General features: G+C 39.4%; 2 protein-coding genes across 3 annotated transcripts; both read right to left on the bottom strand.

The window, feature by feature from the left end:
* Nucleotides 1-5,060: 5,060 nt before the first annotated feature.
* On the bottom strand, nucleotides 5,061-12,626 carry LOC148898962 (phospholipid phosphatase 1-like). 2 transcript variants are annotated; one of them, XM_088994004.1, is made up of 7 exons: nucleotides 12,348-12,626; nucleotides 10,957-11,108; nucleotides 10,583-10,863; nucleotides 9,093-9,150; nucleotides 7,516-7,692; nucleotides 6,695-6,868; nucleotides 5,061-6,597 (listed from the first exon to the last, which is right to left on the bottom strand). In XM_088994004.1, exons 1-6 carry the CDS (start codon nucleotides 12,403-12,405, stop codon nucleotides 6,743-6,745), a joined length of 852 nt encoding a protein of 283 aa, XP_088850130.1. In that variant the 5' UTR covers nucleotides 12,406-12,626; the 3' UTR covers nucleotides 5,061-6,597; nucleotides 6,695-6,742. The 2 variants fall into 2 exon arrangements, with proteins under 2 accessions (XP_088850130.1, XP_088850129.1); XM_088994003.1 differs by having other exon boundaries at nucleotides 5,061-6,868.
* A 1,113-nt stretch (nucleotides 12,627-13,739) lies between these two features.
* Nucleotides 13,740-23,724, bottom strand: LOC148898961 (chondroitin sulfate N-acetylgalactosaminyltransferase 1-like). Its single transcript, XM_088995453.1, has 10 exons — nucleotides 23,589-23,724; nucleotides 21,786-22,346; nucleotides 20,419-20,519; nucleotides 19,935-20,113; nucleotides 18,688-18,904; nucleotides 18,492-18,593; nucleotides 17,340-17,521; nucleotides 17,069-17,163; nucleotides 15,060-15,141; nucleotides 13,740-14,064 (listed from the first exon to the last, which is right to left on the bottom strand). The coding sequence occupies exons 2-10, from the start codon at nucleotides 22,155-22,157 to the stop codon at nucleotides 13,790-13,792; spliced, it is 1,605 nt and encodes a 534-aa protein (XP_088851579.1). The 5' UTR covers nucleotides 22,158-22,346; nucleotides 23,589-23,724; the 3' UTR covers nucleotides 13,740-13,789.
* Between the last annotated feature and the right edge of the window lie 944 nt (nucleotides 23,725-24,668).

The following is a 24,668-nucleotide window of genomic DNA, read 5'->3' as shown; positions in this document are numbered from 1 at the left end:
TAAAATTTACAAGATATAATTAAAAAGGTAAATCATAAGTGATTCATACACAATGGCCAAAAAATGGCATACAATTACCTCATTTTGGCATAACGTCCAGCAGGTGGCAGCACACGTACGACGCTTTCAAGCCATGAATACGTTCATCAGTCTTGATTTAAAATTTACAAGATATAATTTAAAAGGTAAATCAAGTGATTTATACACTACACATTCACAATCTATAATTCACTGGAGTAAAGTTGGATGCAGATCTGTGGTGAAAGAAACATCGTCAATACAGGTAAATTGTGGTTTAATATCCAAGAAAAGTTCAGTTAAAGTGAGATATTCTTCAAAGTCAGGAAATACTTAATTATTGCTTTTTATTTTATTGATAATTCTTGCACGTTTTATATTTTGGAAATGTGTAATATTCCAATTTGAGATGGAATTTGGTTTATGTGAATCCCATGAACCAAAAAGTCAGTCAAAAACCAATTTGTATGTATTGCATCGTATTTTGGACAGCCACCCTCATTTCAAGCTTATATTACTCCAGGCCCATATAACTTAGGTATTAACTTTTTTTCTGATGAATGAAGAGAGTCTAAGCTTTCTTCCGCTGCATTGAATGTTTATGTAGTCCTAAAACTCAATATTCTGCGTCCTGTAATTTCAGTGAAAATGACAAAAACCCTGGCAGTGTAGTGGACACGTCTTTCCACATCATCTGGCAGTGAACGAGTTAAAATAGAACCAACCAAGTGTTTCACAATACTGTACATTCATTGCAATTTAAAAAAAGTAAAATTTATATTTTAGTTTCAAGATGGATCGGTACCTATCGGCATCAACGTCTCGCCTGCCAGGAATGACGTGATTCATGTGATTGAGTCATTGAGTGACTGAAGCTGCGTTTATGAGGGCTTCAATTGTAACAGCAGGCGAGATCTCCTAAGTAGCAGCAGCGCATGACAACACAGATGCTTCATACTCACTGAATGAGTCATCTCACAAAGCAGTCTGGAACCATCTCAACCATTCAGCACTTGTTCAATTTAATTAGCAGTTCCACCGCTCCAACATGATTGTAAAACCAAAGCCATGACGCCTGCAATTGAGTGGCGAAAAAGTCACAGCACAGTTATCAGGTTACACATTTAGCTGGAATACATGACAGCGATGATGGACAAAAGTGTGGCATGCGTGAAGGTTGCTTTCTTTTAATTGAATGTCAAAAGAATTACCGCACCAAGTGCTCCGAAGTAGCTGTCAACGTAAAGCCCGGGTTGATATGCTGCTGGTCAAATTTGAGAAATCTTTCCAGTCCTCTCTTGTGTGATGTATTCAGGGCTGACACTGAGATGCCCCAAAGTGGCCACGCATGCCAAAACTCATCGTCCACATCAGTTGTTCTCATCAGACTTAAAAAAAACAGTGTTCATTTCACATGTGTACACTTCCAGCACCACTAACAACAACCAGGCACTCTAAAGCAGTCATGCTACCTCAAAATGTGACCACATGCTGGCCGTTTTAAAGGTCACTCACCTTCCATCTAACTTTTATCAAATGTTTACTAAAAAAGGAAAACATCATCGGAAAGGCTGTGTATGATTGATAATAAAACCATTTCAATGTTACAGTATAAGAACACGGTTGTTTAAATGGATTACAGTAATCCCAGTAAAAAAAATGCCGGGGACTGGGTGGAATGGCCAAACCCTACTTCACGGAATTTTGTCTATCGCGGGTGGTCCTGCTCCTCATTAACTCATTCACTGCCAGACGATGTGCAAAAATGTGTCCATTCCAGTGTCATGGTTTTTGTCATTGACACTTGAATTATAGAACCCACAGAATATTGAGTTTTAGGACTACATAAGCATTCAATGCAGCGTAATAAACCGTAAACTCTCTTCATTCATCAGAAAAAAAGTTAATACCTAAGTTATATGGGCCTGGAGTTATATAAGCTTGAAATGAGGGTGGCTGTCCAAAATACGATGCAATACATACAAATTGGTTTACCTAATAATAATAATAATAATACATTTCATTTCTAAGTGCCTTTCAAAACTCTCAAGGGCACTTCACAGTCACGAGATAAGACATTTTCTTGTGCGGGTGAGCAGCTGCAGCCATTCGCGCCACAGTTCACTCTACCCGGAAGTAACATAGCAGCAAAGTTATGAAAAGATATAGATTTAACAACAGCTGAGGCTGCAACAAAGCGATAACATGGAAAATAGAGAAATGCTTCCCCCTTGTGGAAAAGAAAAAACAGAGGCCATGGCCAGCGCTTTATTGGCACTCAAACAAGAAAAAACAAAACCCAAGCTAGTTCAGGAATGGCACTCTGTCATATTTTCAATTCCCGAATAAATTCATGAATGACAGTGAATGAGTTAACCACAAAAACAAGGGATTGCTGTATTAACTCCACAATTCAACAAACACCTTGTTTTCTGTCAGCCATTATCAAAGTCGTTGATTTTAGTTCTGATGAGTGCGTGAGGTTGTCACTTTTTTTTCTCTGCAACGCGGTGATGCAAACAAACACTCAGCAGTTACGCACACTGCCATGCATCATTTGTTGCACAATCGATTTTCACAGCAGCCGTTTACCAAGGTCTTTAATAACTGACAGACGACTCTTTTGGTGACGCATAGACAACCACGGTTGTTTCGTCTGGTAGACTCACAGAGTGCACCTGAGGGGGCATGTTGATCAACCACTCAAACCACCGATACGCTGTCATGAGAGTGAACAAGGATTTCAAAGTGGTTTCTGTGGTCGGGCTCACTGAGCCGAATGCTTACAAGCAATTGTTTGCATGTTAAAATAAGGTAGTTTCGGTACGAGTCGGCAAGATACATTTCACTGGACACGCCGATACGGTGCGTTTGTTTGATGAACTCATTCACTGCCATTCCCGAATTTATTTGGGAATTGAAAATATGGCGTGGCGCGCCATTTCTGAATTTGTTGGGGTTTTGCTTTTTTCTTGTTTGGGTGCCGATAAAGCGCTGGCCATGGTCTCTGGCAATGTTTTTCCCTCCCACGAATGGGCAGCATTTGCCATTTCAAGCCCAGATAACTCCAGATGCATATACAGTAACTTAGGAAATAACTTTTTTTTCTGATGAATGAAGAGTTCAAGGTTTCTTATGCTGCATTGAATGTTTATGTAGTCCTAAAACTCAATATTCTGTGGGTCCTGCAATTTGTCTAAAAATGACAAAAACCTTGGCACTGGAGTGGACACATTTTTGCACATCTTCTAGCAGTGAATGAGTTAAATGAAACATTAAATTTGCGCATTTATGAGAAAAATGAAATAGATAAAAAAGGCGATAAAACAAATACAGGTAACATCCGACTTACGACCGACTCAACTTACGACCACCAGTACTTACAACCATGACATCCAGACCCTATTTTTCATTTTTTTATTCTACGCCTGGCACTTCAACGCGCTAGCAGGCAGGCAACGCGTACGACAATTTTGGCCAGTCAGCCAACATCTCACTTTCGCACAGCAATTGACCGTGTGATGGCACCAGAGGGGGCAGTTTGTGAGTCACTTAACCTCCGAGTCTCTATTCAACATTTTGAATGGATTTTGACTTACGACCATTTCGATTTATGACCGTTTGGTCGGAACGGAACTCGGTCGTAAATCGGATGTTACCTGTAATATGGATTGGATTAGCCTTTATTAGTCTCGCAGTGGAGAAATTGACATTTCACAGCAGCAAAGTGATGGAAGGAAGAGGAAGGGAAGACGTACAAAAACAAAATACAGGAGCGTAAAGGCAGCCACTCTTGCGGTGCCATCTTGAAGTTAAAAGAAACTAAATAACAAATACATGCAACATTCGACTTATGACCAGCTCGACTTACGACCGACCACCCGTACTTACGACCATGACATCCAGACCCTATTTAAAAAAATATATTCTACGCCTGGCACCACAACGCGCTAGCAGCCCGGCAACGCGTCCGACAATTTTGGCCAGCCAGCCAGCATCTCACTCTTACACAGCAATCAACCGCGTGATGGCACCAGAGGGGGGGAGTTTGTGAGCCATTTAGCTTCCGAGTCTCTATTCAACATTTTGAATGGATTTCAACTTACGGCCATTTCGACTTAGGACCGTTTGGACGGAACAGAACTCTGTCGTAAGTCGGATGTTACCTGGACATTAAAAAAAGGCAGATGAAAAAAGAACGAGCAACATTCACTTGTTTAATTTTTCATATTTTCAACAGCACCCGTCACCCGTGGGAGCGTTTGATCTGGCCTGCCTCGTAATTTTTAAAAACAAATAACACCTAGTAAAAACAAAACATCAAAAAACTTTTGATGTTGAATAATAAAGATCATCATTGTTTTCATGAATTTGGTATGGTCATCAGAGAAATGAAAACTGAAAAGATTGAACAGCTTTGATTTGGGTAAATTTGAATAAAATGAAAAACACAGACGGGCGCACGGACACACACATTCAACATGTGACTGAGCCTTTCACAAGTTGCCACTGGCCACAATAAAAGGCAATGAATGAATGCACACAAATTATATCGATATAACACTCCGATAAGCGGCACTTTGTTGTTGACATGCTGGAGGCACAGGTGTGGAGGGGTGTTTGTGTTTGGCAATGTGTTCATATGGCATATACACACACATAGTACAACCATGAGTTGAAATTAGGCTCCATGGTGCTAAAAAAGCTATTTTTTAAAGCAATATAATGAGCACAAATGATGCTATTTTTGGTCTTGGGCAGGACTAACCAAAAGCACGTCACAGACATGTTATTATGACAGGTACAGGACAGGTTTGAAATATTGGGATTGGGGAAAAAAATGTCTTTTCACATCTTGCATAAAAACCGAGTTAGCTTTCAAGTGAAATTTCAGGATAAGCCTAAGATATAATAGGTCACCTTTTCAGGTGAACTTATCTTGACCTTCCCTTATTTTTTGAAAAACCAGTACACACATTTGCCGAGTCTACACTTTTTCTACAACTTGTTAGACTTCTATCTCATTGACAGGTATGAATAACTTTGCCGGTTTTCCCTTACATTTAGTTGTGTGTATATGCGAAAAGCTGACTTGAATGACTTACATTTGCATATTTTTGTATGCTCGCACATTACTCGTATTTAGGCGAATACCGTATTTTCCGGTGTATAAGGCGCACTCAAAAGCATTGATTTTCTTCAAAAGATGACCCTGCGCCTTATATGCAGGTGCTCCTTATATGTAAAGTAATATTGAGCACCCACCAAATTTTTTTATAGATTTATATATTATATTTGGAAAACTTTTTATTAATTCAAGGTGCGCCTTATATATGGAAAAAGTTCGAAAAAGACACCATTCATTGGAGGTATGCCTTATACTCTAGTGAGCATTATACACCGGAAAATCTTCTTTTCCTTTTCGGCTTTTGCCTTCAAGGGGTCGCCAAAGCAAATCAGTGTCCTCCATCTTTAGAGGTTTGATCCGCATGTTTGTTTTGGCCAAGCTTTTACGTTGGATGCCCTTCCTGACACAAGAAGACATATGTCCCTTTGTGGCGACAGAACAAGCAACTCGCTGAGTAAAAGGCTCCCAAACACAAAATGGTAATCGGCACAGCAACATTCAAAAAAGCAAAAACTATACTCACCATTTGATGACAATGCTCTGATCTTACAGTGAAATGGGCATCTCTTTCCTTACATTACATCACAAACAGAACTTCAGTCCTTTAAGATGCTTTATCTTCCAGTCACACCGGAAAATACGGTGAGTATAATTTAAAAAAATCATATAAAACTCAATCTGAATTCTTCATTTAAGTGTGATCAGTCTCAGCATTTCTTTTGTCTTTCTGGCCTCACATATGAACCCATCAGTATTTCTAATGCTTCGCCCATTCCGAATTAATGAACTCGTGAATATGTATACTTTTCAATCAGCTGTGACTTTCACGAGGACGTATGACTTTTTAATATTGTGCATAAAATTCCAGGAAATGTTCACTGGAGAGCATATTTGGAATTTGTTTATATATTTATATATTATATTTGGAAAATGTTTTTCATTCATTGAAGGTGCGCCCTATATATGGAAAAAGTTTGAAAATTCACCATTCTTATACTCCGGTGCGCCTTATGCACGGGTAAATACAGTATACTAACAAACGATATCATTTAAAGATTGAGCATCATACGTGCTAGATCCATGGTCTTGATGCTTCAGTATCGTCGCTATCTTTGCAACCATGTGGTGGCATCCATAGTTATATATTGATGACAGATTTTCATTATTCACCGCAGGGTTGAGTTTCCTGTATTGGTCCATCCATTGAAAAAGTATTATCGTACATTTTCAGTCCATCTTTAAACGTCACTCAAAAACGGATTTTTTTGGGGGGTGCGGGGGATGTTGTACAGTACCTGTGTGTCTCATTTCAGGATAGTGGAGGTGTTGAAATGTGCCAGACTCTCCATTACAAGGTTGCTCGCAGTGAGTGCACAAGCCTCCCATTATATTCACAGCAAATGGAATTTCATTCCTCCGTGACACACGGCATATATCCACCCCATGGCACCCTGTTGTAAAAAAAGTCCCCTCCCGCTTGACAAGGCGCTCAGATTGTGCCAAAAATGTGTAGTTATCTCAGTAAAGTGCATGTGCTGCCACCCCTACCCCGATCGCTCCGCCTGCAGGGGTGATCACTGATTGAGGTGAGGTGGTTCAGTCAGTGCTGCCGTAGTGGTTGGAATTAGGGGGATTCTCATGTAAACTGGTGTGCTGGCTTCCCTCCTCCTGGGACACGCCCACCTCAAGGGGCTGCTGGAAGAAATTGGACACGCAGAACACCTGCGGGTGGAAACAAAAGTGCTTTTACTCTGAATTTAAGAAGAGACAAAAGTGGTGATTCTATTCATGTGCAGATTATGAAATGTATTTAACTCATTCACTGCCATTCACAAATTTATTCGGGAATTGAAAATATGACGTAGAGCCATTCCTGAATTTATTCGGATTTGGGTGTCGATAAAGTGCTGTCCATGGCATCTGGCAAGGTATTTGCCTTTCCACAAGGGGGCATGATTTCCCTTTTTTTCCATGTTAGCGTTTTTTTCCAGCTTCAGCTGTTGTTAAAGTCCTATATAAAGCAATATGTATGTATCGCATTGTATTTTGGACAGCCGCACTCATTTCAAGCTCATATAACTCCAGATCCATATAATTTAGGAATTAACTCTTTTTTTCTGATGAAAGAAGAGAGTCTAAGGTTTCTAACGTTGTACTGAATGTTTAGGTAGTCCTAAAACTCAATATTCTGTGGGTCTTGGAATTCAAGTGACAGTGACAAAAACGCCGGCGCTGGAGTGGACACATTTTTGCACGTCTGGCTGTGAATGAGTGAAATACAAAGATAGAGCAGTTTCGTCTCACTCTCTTCACTGGTCATCCCCATACGCGGGAGAAAAAAAGTTAAACACCAAGGGGTCAGAACTCACAGTGAAGGCGGCCACAGCGCCGCCCTGCAGGAGGCCGGCAAGCACGTCGGTCCAGTGGTGCTTGTAGTCGGACACGCGGGACAGACCCACATAGACGGCTGTGGAGAGCAGGAAGAATTGCACAGTGGGCCGCAGCAGCCTCGCCCACTTGACCTTCAGCCTGGCTTGGATGTACAACTGGCAGCGGCAGAAAATGATTTCATTTAAATTATATATATAGACAGTAACAGTGATGCCTTCATGAACAAAGTTATTTATTTCAATTCAGCGATCAAATATGTCACACAACACAATAAAATGTCAACAAACAATAAGTCAAAAATCAAGTAGTAAGGTAATACAGTACTTATGCTTATTGCCTAATACGTCTGTGTAAGCTCTCAGTCGTACAGGAGTGGTCCATCGATGAGAAGGTTTCTTCAGCCGTCATCTGTACAAAAGTGAAGGTTTCGGACGTTTCGCCTCCTATCCAAGAGACTTCGTCAGCGAACTAAAGTCTGACTGGTCGTATCGGCCCCATTTATATATCCCTAATGTCCAGACCTAGTGGTGCCGGACACAGCTATGATAGGTCCCTACTCTCAGGTTGGGGGGGGGGGGCGCGGGACCCCCCCCTGTGGCCCCACTGATTGTTCCTACATTCCTGACTAACGATTGGCCTATTACCCCCACACCCCCCGGTATCACCTCATCAGCATAACGACCCTCATCAGCATTGCGAAAGTTGCCTAACCTGTTTTGCCTGAGCAGGCTATTGTATGATATCATATCATATGATATGATATCATATGATATGATATCATATGATATGATATCATACAATAGCCTCCCATATGATATCATATGATATGATATCATATGATATGATATCATATGATATGATATCATACAATAGCCTGCTCAGGCAAAACAGGTTAGGCAACTTTCGCAATGCTGATGAGGGTCGTTATGCTGATGAGGTGATACCGGGGGGTGTGGGGGTAATAGGCCAATCGTTAGTCAGGAATGTAGGAACAATCAGTGGGGCCACAGGGGGGGGTCCCGCGCCCCCCCCAACCTGAGAGTAGGGACCTATCATAGCTGTGTCCGGCACCACTAGGTCTGGACATTAGGGATATATAAATGGGGCCGATACGACCAGTCAGACTTTAGTTCGCTGACGAAGTCTCTTGGATAGGAGGCGAAACGTCCGAAACCTTCACTTTTGTACAGATGACGGCTGAAGAAACCTTCTCTTATTGCCTAATAGACTTTTTAAGTTCTTGGAATGAATTAAACTGCAAGGAAAATGGCAAATCTGTTGTTTCAAAATCCCAAACGGGACAACAATTTTGCAAGATACAACACGCAAAAACAGATTGAACTCATTTTAAAATCTGACTATCGTACTGCTATTGAGATTGCATTTTTTATACAATACGATACATTTTTTTCTACATGTTAGCATATTGCGTTTTGCCATTTTATTTTCATATAGTAGATCAGTGATCCCTGACACTGCATGTTTTTCAAATTTTGTGCAAGGGTTATTGAGGGTCATCTCATTTTAAATACACAAAAAAAAAGATTTTACTTACAACCAGAAACAACATGCAGTACATGGAGAACGACGAATGTCCAGAGTAGAAGGACAGCCTGCAAAAGTAAAAAAAAAAAACATTGACAAAAAATATCTTATTTAAATATGCTGTATAGAATTTGATAGATAGCTAAATAGCTAGATAGTTAGATACTGTAGCTAGATAGCTAGACAGCTAAATAGATTTTTGGGAAGGAGCATCAGTGTTTTTTTGGGGTCCGAAGTGGATTATTTGGAACTTCAAACAAAAGGTCTTTTTTCCTCTTTCCGCCTTTATATAAACTATGCCTGACAATATTTGGACCTGTAATAATAATTTCTATAAATCGTTATAATCCAACAAAAATCATGCATCTCCATATGTAGTGACATTTTTCTATATTTAAATAAAAAATATATATGAACGTAGTTTCCTTTGTATTTTGGCTTAAAATGAAGAAAAGAAAAAAAATTGAGGAAAAAAGGGGTACTGAATATGCTTTTTCTAAGGGAAGGGGAAAACAACAATATTCAAATTTTATTTCTGCCCTTTTTATGGAAAAAAAATAATAATATATTTTTAGTTTATACTATGTTCATAAGAATAAAAATCAATGACCCTTAATTTGTTGCCATTGCTATTTTTGTTAACATATTACGGTGCTTTAAGTACCGTATTTTCCGGTGTAAAATACACACCCCAATTCCTTCATTAAACCGGTCTGGTGGGGTGAGGTTCAATTTGGATCGTTCATACAATAGCCTGCTTAGGCAAAACAGGTTAGGCAACATTCGTAATGCTGATGAGGTGATACCGGTGGGAGTGGGGCAAATAGGCCAGTCGTTAGTCGGGAATGTAGGAACAATCAGTGGGGCCACAGGGAGTGTTCCTCTGCTCCCCCCAACCTGAGAGTAGGGACATATTATAGCTGTGTCCGGCGCCGCTATGTCTGGACATTAGGGATATATAAATAGGGCCGATACGACCAGTCAGACTTTAGTTCGCTGACGAAGCCTCTTGGATAGGAGGCGAAACGTCCGAAACCTTCAAATTTGTACAGATGACGGCTGAAGAAACCTTCTCATCGATGGACCACTCCTGTACGACTGAGAGCTTACACAGACGTACACACCCCAAAGCCTTGATTTTCTTCAAAAGATGACCCTGCGCCTTCTACGCAGGTGCGCCTTCTATGGGAAGTAATATTAAGCCACAACAGCCACCGACTCCATTTCACCCTGTAGTAGTGCGTAACTCCTGCCTCTACTGTAGCACCTTATAATGTGGTGTGCCGTATATTTGGAAAATTTTATATATTTATATATTTGGAAAACATTTTTCATTCAGTGAAGGGCGCCTTATATGTACTCCGGTGCGCCTTATACATGGAAAACATTTGAAAATACATCATTCATTGGGGGTGCGCCTTATACTCCGGTGCACCTTATACACCGGAAAATACATTGCATAAAAAATACAACAAATGGTCAACGGAGTAATGTTTCTACCTGGCTTCATCCACCAGGAACTTGTCACCTGTACAGGTGAAGTTCTCCACATATCCTCCGGCTTTGCAGTTGATGCGATCCCACCGCGGCTTGCACACGGCCAAAAAATGCGGCCGGAGACGCCCCACAGAGTACTTAGCGATATCTGTCAGCGACTGGTTGGCCGCCGCTCCGAATAAGTAGCAGCCCACGGCTTTGTAGACACACGCTACATACTTGCGGCCAAGCCTTTTTTTCTTGATGTGGGACAGGTAGACGGAAAGACACTCACCACAGATGATCTGTAAAGGAACCGAGAGTGGGAGCTACAGAGGGGAAGGATGGATGCCCCAGAATGGATGACATCACGATATCGCAGACTATTCCATGCTTACGGCAATGAGCGTGAAAGGGATCATCACGCCCCCAAGGAGTTGGTAGGAAATGGTGTCCTCTTTGAGGGGGTATCGGATGGAGTCATCATCGCAGAAGAAGCCTCGTTTGAAGGGGTTGTGCTGAGGAGTCAGGATGACGAAAGGGAGTCCCACTAGTGGAGGGCAAACAAAGGCACAAGCATGGATCGAAAATTGTTTTTTACTAGAAAGCTAGAGATACATAGAATAAGAAATATGTTACACTATGTGGAATTTATTTTTTTAGTGGGGCAGGGTTTCATGGCCCTAGCATTTGAGAACAGATTTTGTTTCATTCAAATTGGCAGAACTGATCACAATATTTCTCGTGCAAGGGTCACCAACCTTTTTGAAATAAAGAGCTCCTTATTGGCTATTGATTAATGGAAGGGCTACCAGTTTGAGAGGATGATATTCAGCAATTACATTTTGGAGCTGCTTATTGATTTAAGTGCTGACCCTTTTGCTAATCAGAAACGTATTTTCAACTCCTCATTCTGTTATGTGTGGTTTTTGGCATTGCTCTCATATACTGTATTATTTTTCAACAGCTTTGTGTGTGTACAATATATATATATACATGCATACATGACAGAAACATGAAACATGTGTATTTCATAAACAATATAAACAATGGCATATATTTAAGGGCAATGAGAAGAAGAAAGAGAGAAAAGATAAACACAGTACAACTTTTGTCACTGGCAGCCTAGGAGAAAACAGATTCAATAGTGAGACAAACACTCGAGTTGAGCATGACTTTGGAGACGAACAATCAATTATTTTTCGTCTAAATTACTATATTAAATTATGCTTAATTGCTTTTGTTAAGAAATACTTCACAGAATTAAGAGAAGGTAGTTTAGTCCTACCAGCCTAGCCAGATAATGACACAAAATGTTTGCTTTTTAAGTGAGTCGACTGTTTGTAATTCGGCCCTGCGGTGATATTACAAAACATCTTCAAACAGACTGAACAACTAGATGGTGTTACTACATAGCAAAATACATGACTACTGTACCAAAGGGGAAAATTACACCAACTAGTCACATCGAACCAAACGGACAGTTATGGAACCAGAGTGCAGGCTACAGAGTCAGTGGCAGCAATTCTGTTGGTGCTTCAGGTTTCTTATGATTACAAAGCAAATACAGTAGTGGACTAAAAATACAACTTTGGGCTGGAAAACTCACACACGGGGTAGAACTTTTCCATTGCCCTGTCTGCCGTTCCACACATCAAGCTTCCCTATGTGTATACTATTTAAATGCTCTTAACCTCAATCGAAAAAAATACACTTTAGAAATAATGTACTTGGGGGAGAAATACCAGTAGAGTGTAAGGTATCTTAAAGAATGGACAATTTCACATACCGAGTATGAGACAAGTAATGTCCAGCAGGAAATATGGAATTCCAGAAACTTCAAACATGTTGTCTTCTTTGTGTTGTGAAATAAAAATAAATGGTGACTAAAAATCCCTTCGTTTCGCTGTCTTATTCCATAAAATACGGCCAAAATAATTAAAAACGCGCATCTAACTTATCCACGCTTGGACAGTGTTAGGTCCGTGATAGTTGTTCGAGCACATTTCTCCACAGCTGCGTTCGAGTAAAACGTCTCCGGTGAAACCACAGAAACAAGAACCTCGTTACCGTTGTGAATAATGAGAATGTTGTGTTCTGCTGGGAAATGTTAGTTTTTTACGGCAGCAATTTCTGACAGATGAGCATGAGGGTCAAAAAGAAGTAATATACGGGATATTTTAGATTTGATACGTGACAAAAAATATCTCATTTAAGCAATTAATATTATATGTCTGAATTAAATATATTTCATGGAACAAATAGAAGAAGAAAACAAAAAAAGCAGTGACGGTAGAAAAATGTCCGTTTAACGGTTGAACACGAACGCAGCACAAAATACGGAAGTTGGAAATAGGAGTAGCCAATCAGGTGCCAAGCATGCCCTCGGGCGATTGCCACTGAGAGGCCCTGCCCCTTGCCTCGTGTCACTCATCCTGAGCTACGATAATGAGGTTTGGAGGAGTCACATTGTCATTAAAACATGCCAACACTGCACTTTGTTCGATTGGATTTGGCCTCGAGCCTATTCCACGCGCGTTTTCAGCTGTCTTCTATTCAATAACGTCAGGCAAAAAAAAAAAAAAAACAGAAGAGGACCTCGGTTTACAAGGCAGTAGCATGTGGGTAAACAAGTTTCAAATCTTGACAACAATAGGACAAAAACACATCTGGTGCAAAATATAAAAGAAATGAATAAAAATAGTAGAAGCTTATTGTCATACTAAATATAAATCAGCTCCTCCAAATCAAAGTTAACCATACTTGGCCCAAATTTAGTCAAAACATCACGCTCAACCTCTCCACTTTGTCACCCTCCCTCCCCGACTGCAGACCTGCGGCAACTTTGACAGCACCCTATCCTTCAATCAACGTATTTTTCAAAGTTTAATGTTATTATTAATATTATTATGGAATTTAGGGAAATAAAAGATCCTTTTACGGTATTTACTGGCCTGTATCCATTGTGCTAAACTCACGTCTGCTCTTCACACCCTTCAATTTCGCACTGACCTATCTATCGCCATGGGTCCCTTAATAAAAAAACAGATGCTCTTCCACCTCCAAGATTTTGCGGTGGATGAAACCAGGAAGGGCAATTACTGCAATTCTTGATTCTCGGACTATTGTACAAAAGCATGACACAGATATTTTATTAATTAATTGTTTTTATTTATTCCCATTTGAATGTCATCTTTGGTTCAATTAACTATGAATTCAACGTCCAACTCTTCAAGATTTTGTACTTTTCCTGTCAAGGTGCGCTTGGATATCTGCTTTGAAAAGTAGCTCTCCCAGTTGCCCATGTGAAGCCTCGCTCATGGCTTTGGTCCGCATGCACATTTGGTACTTGTCCGGTGGCAATTCATCAGCACACGTCTTCTCATGCCATAAGTGAAAGAGACCACGGGATGGAGCGCGCACCACCATCAGTTTGCTGTGTAGATACTTCCTGTACAGATGCACATCCTCCAGCCCCCAGCCTTTGATGCTGCGGTCAAAACCACCTGCAGAGAGTGGACAACCACTCACAGTGAAAAGGAAATTCACTACGTGTCAGAATCCAGAGGCTTTCTCGTGAGTGCTACTTCCGTAATTTTATTTTTTGCAATATCCTGCAGTTGTATCATAACATTGTCACGTTTTGTTTTGTGACCAACGGGCGGCACTGTAGGGCTCAACCTGCTGCAGCACACCTGTTGGCCGTTTGTCATAATAATAATAATAATAATAATAATAATAATAATAATAATAATAATAATAATAATAATAATAATAATAATAATACATTACATTTTAAGCAGCTTTCAAAGCTCTCAAGGACACTTTACAGTCACAGACAAGCATAGGTACTATAATAAATAAAATACAATCACAAATAGAATAAAATAAATGAAATACAATCACAAATAGAATACAATAAATAAAATACAATTATAATTATAAATACAAACAAGAGAGAGAGCTACACAAAAAAATGCAATTTTAAAAAGGTCATTAAGTGTTAAGTGCCATTAGTGACACTTAACGGTAAAAGGACTCCCGGCACGACCATTCATGGTCGGGTCATTGTTTGTTTCACCCTGTCGGGTTTGTTTCACCATGTCATGTTTTACTCATGGTTTTGTTTGCTACTTTGGACCTTTCTGTTCTGATGACTTTGTTGTGTGACATTTGTTCCTGCTGACTTCAATTTGTCAAATAGAGCTCATTTCTCCCTCTTGCCTGCTTTTTTGGGGTCCATCACCTTGCAAATCGTAACAAACATATGATTCAAACTGACACCAGCAGTAATTTGTGACATTAAGAAGGATGCAATAAATAAAGACACTGAGGTGAAATGAGATTTGTTAGTGTTCTTAAAAAACGAAATTCAGCAATTTGATATTTCCTTTTTAGAAACTTTTGCTATATGCTATAAACGTCCACTCTTCTTGCTATTTTATGTCAGTGTATACGTACAGTAATGTAACATTTCTTCATCATGTCGCTTAGTCCTTACCTATGTTGAGGAAATCCGACCTGTACTGGCATGCCATCCCAAAGCCAAAATCTCTCCAGAAACCCGTGTCGCGTCTTATCACCTGGAAAAAAAGTGGAAGGGGGTGGTGGGAGAGGACACTTTAGTGTAAAGAGTAGACATACAGTAACCCTCCATCCATAGTGGTCTTGCTATTTCATGGCTTTTTCTTTGTTTTTTGTTTATTTGTTTTTTGATTCGTGCATATAATTAAAAATAATAGCATTTTAAGATCGTTTTATTTTTTTACTGAAGTTATTTAGAAATCTCACTATACTATATTATCCTGTGTTTTATCCTAATAGAAAGGAAGTGGATTCATTTCCAAATGTGCATCTTTTGGCATGATTGTTGATGTCCGTCAGAGTTGTCGAACTCGTTTTTTTTTTGTCACGGACCACATTGTAATGAATAATAATAATAATAATAATAATAATAATAATGTAATACATTTCATTTAGTCTGTGTTTCGTCCAGGGGGGGGGTTGCCATGATTGTGAACTCAAATAAATGTATGAATATCTCAAATTACATTTACACAACAAAATTACAATATATATATATATATATATATATATATATATATATATATATATATATATATATATATATATATATATATATATATATATACTTGCAGTGTGCAAGTCCTTGATAGTGGGGTTTTTCCACTGTCCTAACTGTTGGTTGAAGTTGTATTTTGTCCATTTTTGTGGCAGCCCCGAACCAAACCGTAATGGAAGAACACAGGATTGATTCGATGACTGCCGTGTAGAATTGTCGTAGCACCTCCTGTGGCAGGCCATGCTTCTTCAGCAGCCATGCAGATGATAAATAAACCACGCTGTAAAGGAACAGCCCAGCCCAACCCCCTATGTTTTTGTTATGCTCCAAAGCAAATTATGTATGTCCACTTTGTGTCCCTTGGCTGAAGTAACAAAATGGCAAATGATCAATTTCAAACACAATGAGTTATTGCAAGTATTTTTTGGTAACAAATCCCCTTCTTAAAATAAATATTTGATACCCAGTTTTTATTGACCTCTGATTTCCGATATATATATATATATATATATATATATATATATATATATATATATATATATATATATATATATATATATATCGGAAATCAGAGGTCAATAAAAACTGGGTATCAAATATTTATTTTAAGTTTTAATGTATGTCCACTTTGTGTCCCTTGGCTGAAGTAACAAAATGGCAAATGATCAATTTCAAACACAATGAGTTATTGCAAGTATTTTTTGGTAACAAATCCCCTTCTTAAAATAAATATTTGATACCCAGTTTTTATTGACCTCTGATTTCCGATATATATATATATATATATATATATATATATATATATATCGGAAATCAGAGGCCGATATATATATATATATATATATATATATATCGGAAATCAGAGGTCAATAAAAACTGGGTATCAAATATTTATTTTAAGAAGGGGATTTGTTACCAAAAAATACTTGCAATAACTCATTGTGTTTGAAATTGATCATTTGCCATTTTGTTACTTCAGCCAAGGGACACAAAGTGGACATACATAATTTGCTTTGGAGCATAACAAAAACATAGGGGGTTGGGCTGGGCTGTTCCTTTACAGCGTGGTTTATTTATCATCTGCATGGCTGCTGAAGAAGCATGGCCTGCCACAGGAGGTGCTACGACAATTCTACACGGCAGTCATCGAATCAATCCTGTGTTCTTCCATTACGGTTTGGTTCGGGGCTGCCACAAAAATGGACAAAATACAACTTCAACCAACAGTTAGGACAGTGGAAAAACCCCACTATCAAGGACTTGCACACTGCAAGAACCAAGACAAGGGCACGGAAAATCCTCCTGGACCTTCAGCAGCCTGCCCACCACCTTTTCCAGCTACTCCCCATTGTAGCTCTGTACTCACTTGAACCACAGTTACTGACCAATATACAGTAATCTCCAGCACCAGAGGCACTCAAACTCACCAGTTGTTGCTGTATAGATGGTACATGAGTGTAATTACTGTAGATGATGGATGGATTGTACTGGCTGAAGAGGATTGGGTAGTACACCTTTTTACCTGCTCAAAAACAAATATCACAAAATAACTCATAAGCTAGATCGATCAGTTACCCTAAAAAGATTAAAGTTGTTTAATGTTTTCTTTTTCACACCAATGCACAGGTAGCATCAAGCTGGACCGATGAAGACGTCAAATGTTGAATGCGGCTATCAATTTCAACAAAGAACACCCACCTGGCTCTGCATTGAGGCGACAGGAAGTCAAGAAATCTGCCGTGAAGTGGATGTCGACATCACAGAAAAACATCAAGACATTGTGGCTTCGCCTCCATGCCCTGGCACCCACTTCTAAACCCCGCCCACGTGAAAACTCCTCATTGAGCTGGATCAGAGTGAAGCTCTTGAAATGGGTCTCTCTGGTAGAAGAAGGAGAAAGCTTTACCACATAATTTAGGATCATTATATGTTTTGACTGATTGTCTAAAAGGCCTGCAAAGCCTTCTTTGCTGGCCTAAAAATATATGACTCACGGACTATTGTTATATTTTATCCATGAATTCTTATTAAATAATTCCAAATTGTCTTTCAGCTTCCTTTCATTACTTTTCCCCTGTTGCGCTACTCCCAGATGTGTGTTTTCGTATTTAAGTATTTAGCCAATCACATTTCAGCCGTCATTTGTTACCAGGGTCAAAAATCACCTTCACAATCAGTTTTGCGGGCCCTGTCGCATCAAACGTGTTAATCAAACTGTTGCTCTTACCAATCCGGTTTCGAGTTGGCAAACCAAAATTGGTACCAATGCCATGAAGGTGCTGGTTAACGTCAGAGTGTGCTAATGACTAGCCAATCTCAGTTTGCGAAAGCTGTTCATCACTAGCCTCTACTTACAAGAGCATACTGGCCAGAGGTAGCACACTGTATTGGTAGCGAGCCCCATAAGCAAATATATTATGTTGATTTAATAGCGGTTTTGTCAACACACAATGGCTGAAGGAGGAGAAGAAATGGATTTGGTTGCAGATTTTACGTTAAACGACATTTTCAAGACAGACTTTTCAAGAAAAAAATTACATTTTTAAGAAAGGTCTAGTGGAATTATAATAAATCACACAACACTTTTTTCAGTCTGGATTGGTTCAGATGTAGCATTACTAGCGATTAAATCCACCACCCGCCATTGGTTAAGAGTGATATTTTTTCCCCTGTCCAAGCTCCTCAGAAAAATGTCAGGCCCCAACGTTATGAATGTTGAACCTGTTAACATTGTTAAATATATATATTTTTAAGATGGTAAATCCTTCCAACTGGAATCAACATACTGGACATAGCTAGCTAGCTTGTAAGTAGCTAGCAGGCAGTTAAAACTAAGTTCATGTTACCTACTTGCTTGTCTGATCCAACACGGCTTTCACCTGGTCAATCTGCTCACGCCCAAAGTAGACCACGGTGAGATGGACTTGGCCATCTTGCTGAATACACACTTCTCTATGGCAAACATCATAAAATAACGCACAGACTTGAGCATTACTTACCATCAAAACTGTCCCACAATGCCTCATTTTTTTTCTCCATATAGTACCTGAAGTTGTCGACAAACTGACGGAAGGTGTGCGCCCTTTTAGAAAGCGGTACGATGATATTGACGAGCATGCTACTTGTGTCCACTCGCACGCTCTTCACCTTAACCAAAGGACCGAAAGGCCTGAAGAGAACCATCTTGGCGTACTCTCGCGGTCCGCCGCCTTTGAACATCAAGTCGTACACAGTACCCCTGTCCCGTTCGGTGCGAGTCAGTCCTGTGAGTACAATGTAATGCTTGGTCAGCGAACCATATGTAGTTACCTGTGGCAGGTATAAAATGTGTAATGTATGGAATTGTGTTTTTATGTTTCAGATACCCAAGCTATCATATGTTTTAAAACCCAATGACAAAATAACATTATAAAATATATGTGTATATATTCTGTATATATACATCGGAGTGGTGGGCCGTGCATGTCAACCCAAGGCCTTCAGTAGTGCTATGTCTGAATCACTCCACAGCTGCGAGTGTGGTATGATTTACTACACGTCCACTAGAGGGTGACTTGAAGAAACTTAACAAATACTGTCATTAAACTGTTTGAATTTTGAACGTATGGATTCATGAAAACCTCATAAAATTGCAATATTATTTGCTATTTTTGCTAACTTCGGAGCTGCCCAATCTTAATGATGTCCATCTATTCTTGAAACGTCCATCTTAAAAATGGCTTTGACAGTATATCTGCAACAAAATCCATTTCTTCTTTTCCTTCACCCATTGTGGGTTGACAAAACTGCTATTAAATCATAACAAAAATATATTTCCTTATACAGCTCATTGCTGATACAATGTGCTAGTTCTGGCTAGTATGCTCTTATCACTAGCAGCTCGTGATACTATGATTGGCTGCTAGTAACTAGCCAATCATGTGACTAGCCAATCATAGTTTGCGAAAACTCTGGCGTTTCCAGCGCCCTCGAGCAGGCCTTGTGTTGCCAACTCAAAATCTGATTGGTTAAAGCAACAGTTTGATCAACATTGATTTTTACGCTGCAGGGCCTGCAGAACTGATTGTGAGGGCGTCCACATAGATTTCTGATCCTGGTAACAAACGATGGCTGAAATGTGATTGGTTAAAGGCTTAAATACAAAACAAACATCTAGAAGCAGCGCAACAGGGGAAAAGCAATGAAAGGAAGCTGAAAGACCATTTGGAATTATTTAATAAGAATTCATGGACAAAATATAATTCACATTAGTCTGTGATTCACATATTTCTAGGCCAGCAGAGAAAGACTCACCCTCAATGAAATCTGATGGGGAGAAGGTGCGCTTCCTTCTGCTGGTGTCCACATGTTGCTGAGGTCCATTCAGGACATGAAGTGCTGTTTCCACGCTGCCTATCAGCTCATCCCTGCGGTCCTTCCTCACAGGCCTCTCCTCGGGGTGTCTGGTTAAACCCGTCTCCAGTTGGTAGACCCTGAGGGGGGAGACACCCACTTGCCTGCCTAACATTGATGATGAACTTCCACACTTAGAAAATAGTTTTCCAAAAGAAAATATAAATACCTTGAGTTACCCTATAAAAATAAATCAAATCATTTTGGGAAAAAAAAACTCCTAAAGCGGATATTTGAAATCCAGCCACGATGTGATGAAGGCACAGATTTTACTGTTTCAAAGTGCTTTTATGCAAGGGGCTACCCCACTGCAAACAACAATAATTTGGTAGAATAAAAACTTCTCACAAATGAACAATGTGTATGCCAGATCAGTATCTCTTACCTTCGCAGTGTAAAGGTGTCAAATGGAATCACAACATATTCGTTGGGTAGCGGTACGCCCATATTGACCTCTGCATGAATCAGCTGTGAGCGGAAGAACTCCTGGAAGGATTAAATCATTCATTCATTCATTCATTCATTCATTCATTCATTCATTCATTCATTAAGTCATTCATTCATTCATTCATTCATTCATTCATTCATTCATTCATTCATTCATTCATTCGTTTGTGCATCCATCCATTCATTCATTCATTCATTCATTGATTCATGAAAACTGTAGAACAGGGATGTGTCCCAGGCCCACTTTGCTTCTAGATTGAAATTAACTTCAAAGGCCAACCGACGTCTCCGGACAAGTTGTGTCCATAATTTGTAAAATGGCTTCAAACGACTTCTACTGAGCGTATTTTACAAAGATTCCACCGCATATAGCTATATTTTACGTTTCAAGACTCGCGCTGAATATTCCGGAAGTCTTGTTTTTGAGTTGGTGACGAGTCCTCACCCTACGTCACTGAAGGAACGCCCCTCAGCGAGAAAGGACATACCTTGCATCACCTCAATGCATTTTGCAATACGTACTTTGTTTGGTCTGAAAACTTCGTGTTGATCTGTGTTGATGGCGAAATTAGAAGGAAAACACAGAAATAACGCGATGGTGAATCCTTGTGTGTGGCACCGAGCATCTATTTAATATTCACTGACAAAAATCGTAAAGAATTAATCAGCCCGTTTCCACGGAGCTTTCCATGGAGCTTTGTCGCCCTCTTCTGCCTCTTTTCGGTGCTACACCACCCCCCCAGATGACACACATTCGGTGCTACATTTCCCCCCTCAAAATGACACTGAATAAATTCTTTAATCGATTGCAAACATGTATGCTTTCCTTTTCAGAACTATTTGAATCATATTCATAACTAGATGAGTAACAAGAAAGTATATTCTCCGAATCTGAAGCCATTGTTTTGATTCTCGAGCAAGGCAAGACGTCTTGCCGTGACACCACGAACATGGGGGCGGGACCTTCTGAAACTGGCCACTTCCGGTTTCATTTTTTTGCAGTTTCAACACACTTTAAGTCATTTTTATTGGTGTTTTGCATTTGATTCAAAATATCATCCTGCATGTTTTGGGTATTTTAGATACTATAAAACCTTTTTCTGATGTCAGCTAGGAAACAAAAAAGTGACGTCGGTTGTCCTTTAAGATAAGATCAGAAAACTTAATTTGTATCAAAATGGAGAAATTCCCAATTTAGAGCATCAAAAATTATGAAAGGGAGAGAGACAAAAATGACTTTTGCGTCATGGTCACCCCCCCCCCCCCCTCCCGGCCTATGACATTATCTCATCAATATTACTGTACCTTCAGGTCAGACTGCATGGGGGATTTGTGCAAACTCTCCAGGCCCTGAGTCAGAATCCCTTTGCTTTTGGCTTTGTCCAGGGACTCCTGCAGCTGCAGCGTCCGGTCCTGGAGAGCCCCCTTGAGCTGCGCTATCTGCTTCCCCAGGCTGTCAACATAATGCCTGTGGGAGTCTTCCCTCTCCTGGAGCAACGCCATGTAGCCTTCCTTGCTAGTGGTCCCTGTTGACCACAGGGGGTCTCGATGGAGGTCTCTGGACGCGGGTCTACAGGCCAACAGGTAGAGCAGCGCCACGCAACAGCAGAGGCCCGCTAGCACTGCGCCGACCCGGGCCAGCAGGGCCAGAAGCCATCGTTTGAACATGGCTGTCATTCAGTCGCAGAAACGACTCCACGAATGTCATGTGAATATGCAAAATGCAAAAAATAATCGCAATTGTTTCGTTATGTGACTGCTGAAGTTATTTTGCGCATGTAACTCGTTTGATTTTGACCTTTATATAAAAAAGCATCTTTACGGTGGGTCACTTTTTTAACATCCTTCAGTAGTTGACTGGCGCTCCTGAAATGGCAGAAAAATACAACAAAAAACTTCAATCTGAGAGAGTGAATACTGTATGTATTTCTTTTTAAAACGAATTGTTTGTATACAGCTACAGATACATGTTTTGTTCGTATACAACGCCTTATATGTGAAGTCATATTGATAATAATAATAATAATAATAATAATAATAATAATAATAATAATAATAATACAACAACTACTACTACTACTACTAATACTACTACTACTACTACTACTACTACTACTACTACTACTACTACTACTACTAATAATAATAATAATAATAATAATAATGATCATGATCATGATATTTTTAAAATGAATTGTTTGTATACAGCTACTGATACATGTTTTGTTTGTATACAACGCCTTATATGTGAAGTCATATAGATAATAATAATAATAATAATAATAATAATAATAATAATAATAATAATAATAACAACTACTACTACTACTACTACTACTACTACTACTACTACTACTACTACTACTACTACTACATGATCATGATAGTGATCATGATAATGATAATGATAATGATAATGATAATGATAATGATAATGATAATGATATAACTACAACTACAACTACTACTACTACTATTACTACTACTCACAATGATAATGATAATACATTTCATTTACAATTGCCTTTCAAAACTTTAAAGGTCACTTTTCAGTCACATGATCAGAGAATGACAAAAAAAGCACAAAAATCATGAATAGAAATACCTTTTCTGCACACAGAAAGACCAACTTTGACCTTCTCTGAATCTCATAAAACCCAAGTGACAGAAACAACCGTGTCTGTGTGTGAGTGTGTGTCTATTCGTGTGTGTGCGCGTGTATGTGCTCCCATGAGTTCCCATCATCAGTTTATTCGCAGCACAGTTACGTCTTTCTTGCACAGGTAGAGGCTGAGCCCATGAAAGAGCTGCTTATGTTTCCACATTCACCCATTTATGGCCTACTCTCAGTCAGTGTGTGCGAATAAGAGAGAAGCGTGTTGTGATTACAGATGTATGCATGTTTTCTTTCAATGCAGATTGGGTAAGATGTTAAAATTTACAACATTGGGAAATTAAAAGTAGCCCAAAAGTCATTATATAAATCTGAAAGATGTGTTTAGCTTTTTCAGTATTCTCACCAAGTAGTAAATAACAACACCCGTAGCACACATTCACTAATTCACAAGGTTATTAATGTAACGGAAAAAAAAAAACTATTGTACTTACCCAAGCAATCAGCAAGGCATTCAATGCTTATTAATTCAAAACCTCTATTGTGAAAAATATTTTGGGTTGTGAAATGTGTCAAAGGTGAACGAAAAAAAGTTCTGAAGTGAACCCGTAGGAGCAAAATGAGTATGCATCCTCCTCCTCTCATTTTATCGCTGCCCTCCCTCCCAATAGGACCTCCCTCTGGTTACAGATTCTGTTTTGGGAATTTAGTCTTAGAAATCATCACAGAGTAGAATCTCCCAAATGAATCCCAATTTAAAGAATAAGATTGTAAAAAGGGAGAAAAAATCCTCATCCCATAGGAACTACTCATAAAGGCGACGTGAGTTTATAAACAGATTGCTGATCATGATTTAAAGGACAACCGACACCATTTTTTTGTTTCCTAACTGATGTCAGAAAAACGTTTTATAGCATCTAAAATACCCAAAACACGCAGTATGATATTTTTAGTCAAATGCAAAACACCAATAAAAATGACTTAAAGTGTCTAAAAAGTGTTCGTGACGTCACGCCAAGACGTCTTGCCTTGCTCGAGAATCAAAACAATGGCTTCATATTCGGGAAGATGCTTTCTTGTTACACATCCAGTTATGAATATGATTCAAATAGTTCTGAAGAGGAAAGCGTAAATGTTTGCATCGATTAAAGAAGTTCTTCCGGGTCATTTTGAGGCGTCAGGACAGATGTGTAGCGTCCCAGAAAATGCAGAAGATGGCACCCAAGCTCCATTGGAAATGGGCTGATTTGTCTGCTGGGAATTTAGGTCAACTAGTATCAAATAGTAGTCTTGGTGCAACACAAAACAATTCACCATCGCGTTATTTATGTTTTCCTTCTAATTTCGTATCAACACGGATCGACACAAAGTTTTCAGATCAAACAAAGTACCGCAAAATGCATTGTGTGTCGCTTTCTCGGTCAGGGGTGTTCCAAACGTGACGTCACATGGGGATCGTCATCAACTTGAAAATAAGACTTCCTGAATATTCAGCGCGAGTCTTAAAATGTAAAATATAGCTATATGTGGTGAAATCTTTGTAAAATACGCACAGTAAAAGTCATTTGAAGTGA

This window comes from Hippocampus bargibanti, linkage group LG04 (assembly GCF_051943395.1).
Source record: "Hippocampus bargibanti isolate YZ-2025 linkage group LG04, ASM5194339v1, whole genome shotgun sequence".
Taxonomy (NCBI): domain Eukaryota; kingdom Metazoa; phylum Chordata; class Actinopteri; order Syngnathiformes; family Syngnathidae; genus Hippocampus; species Hippocampus bargibanti.
Note: the sequence above shows the minus strand (reverse complement) of the source record. Positions and strands in the feature narration are given on the sequence as shown.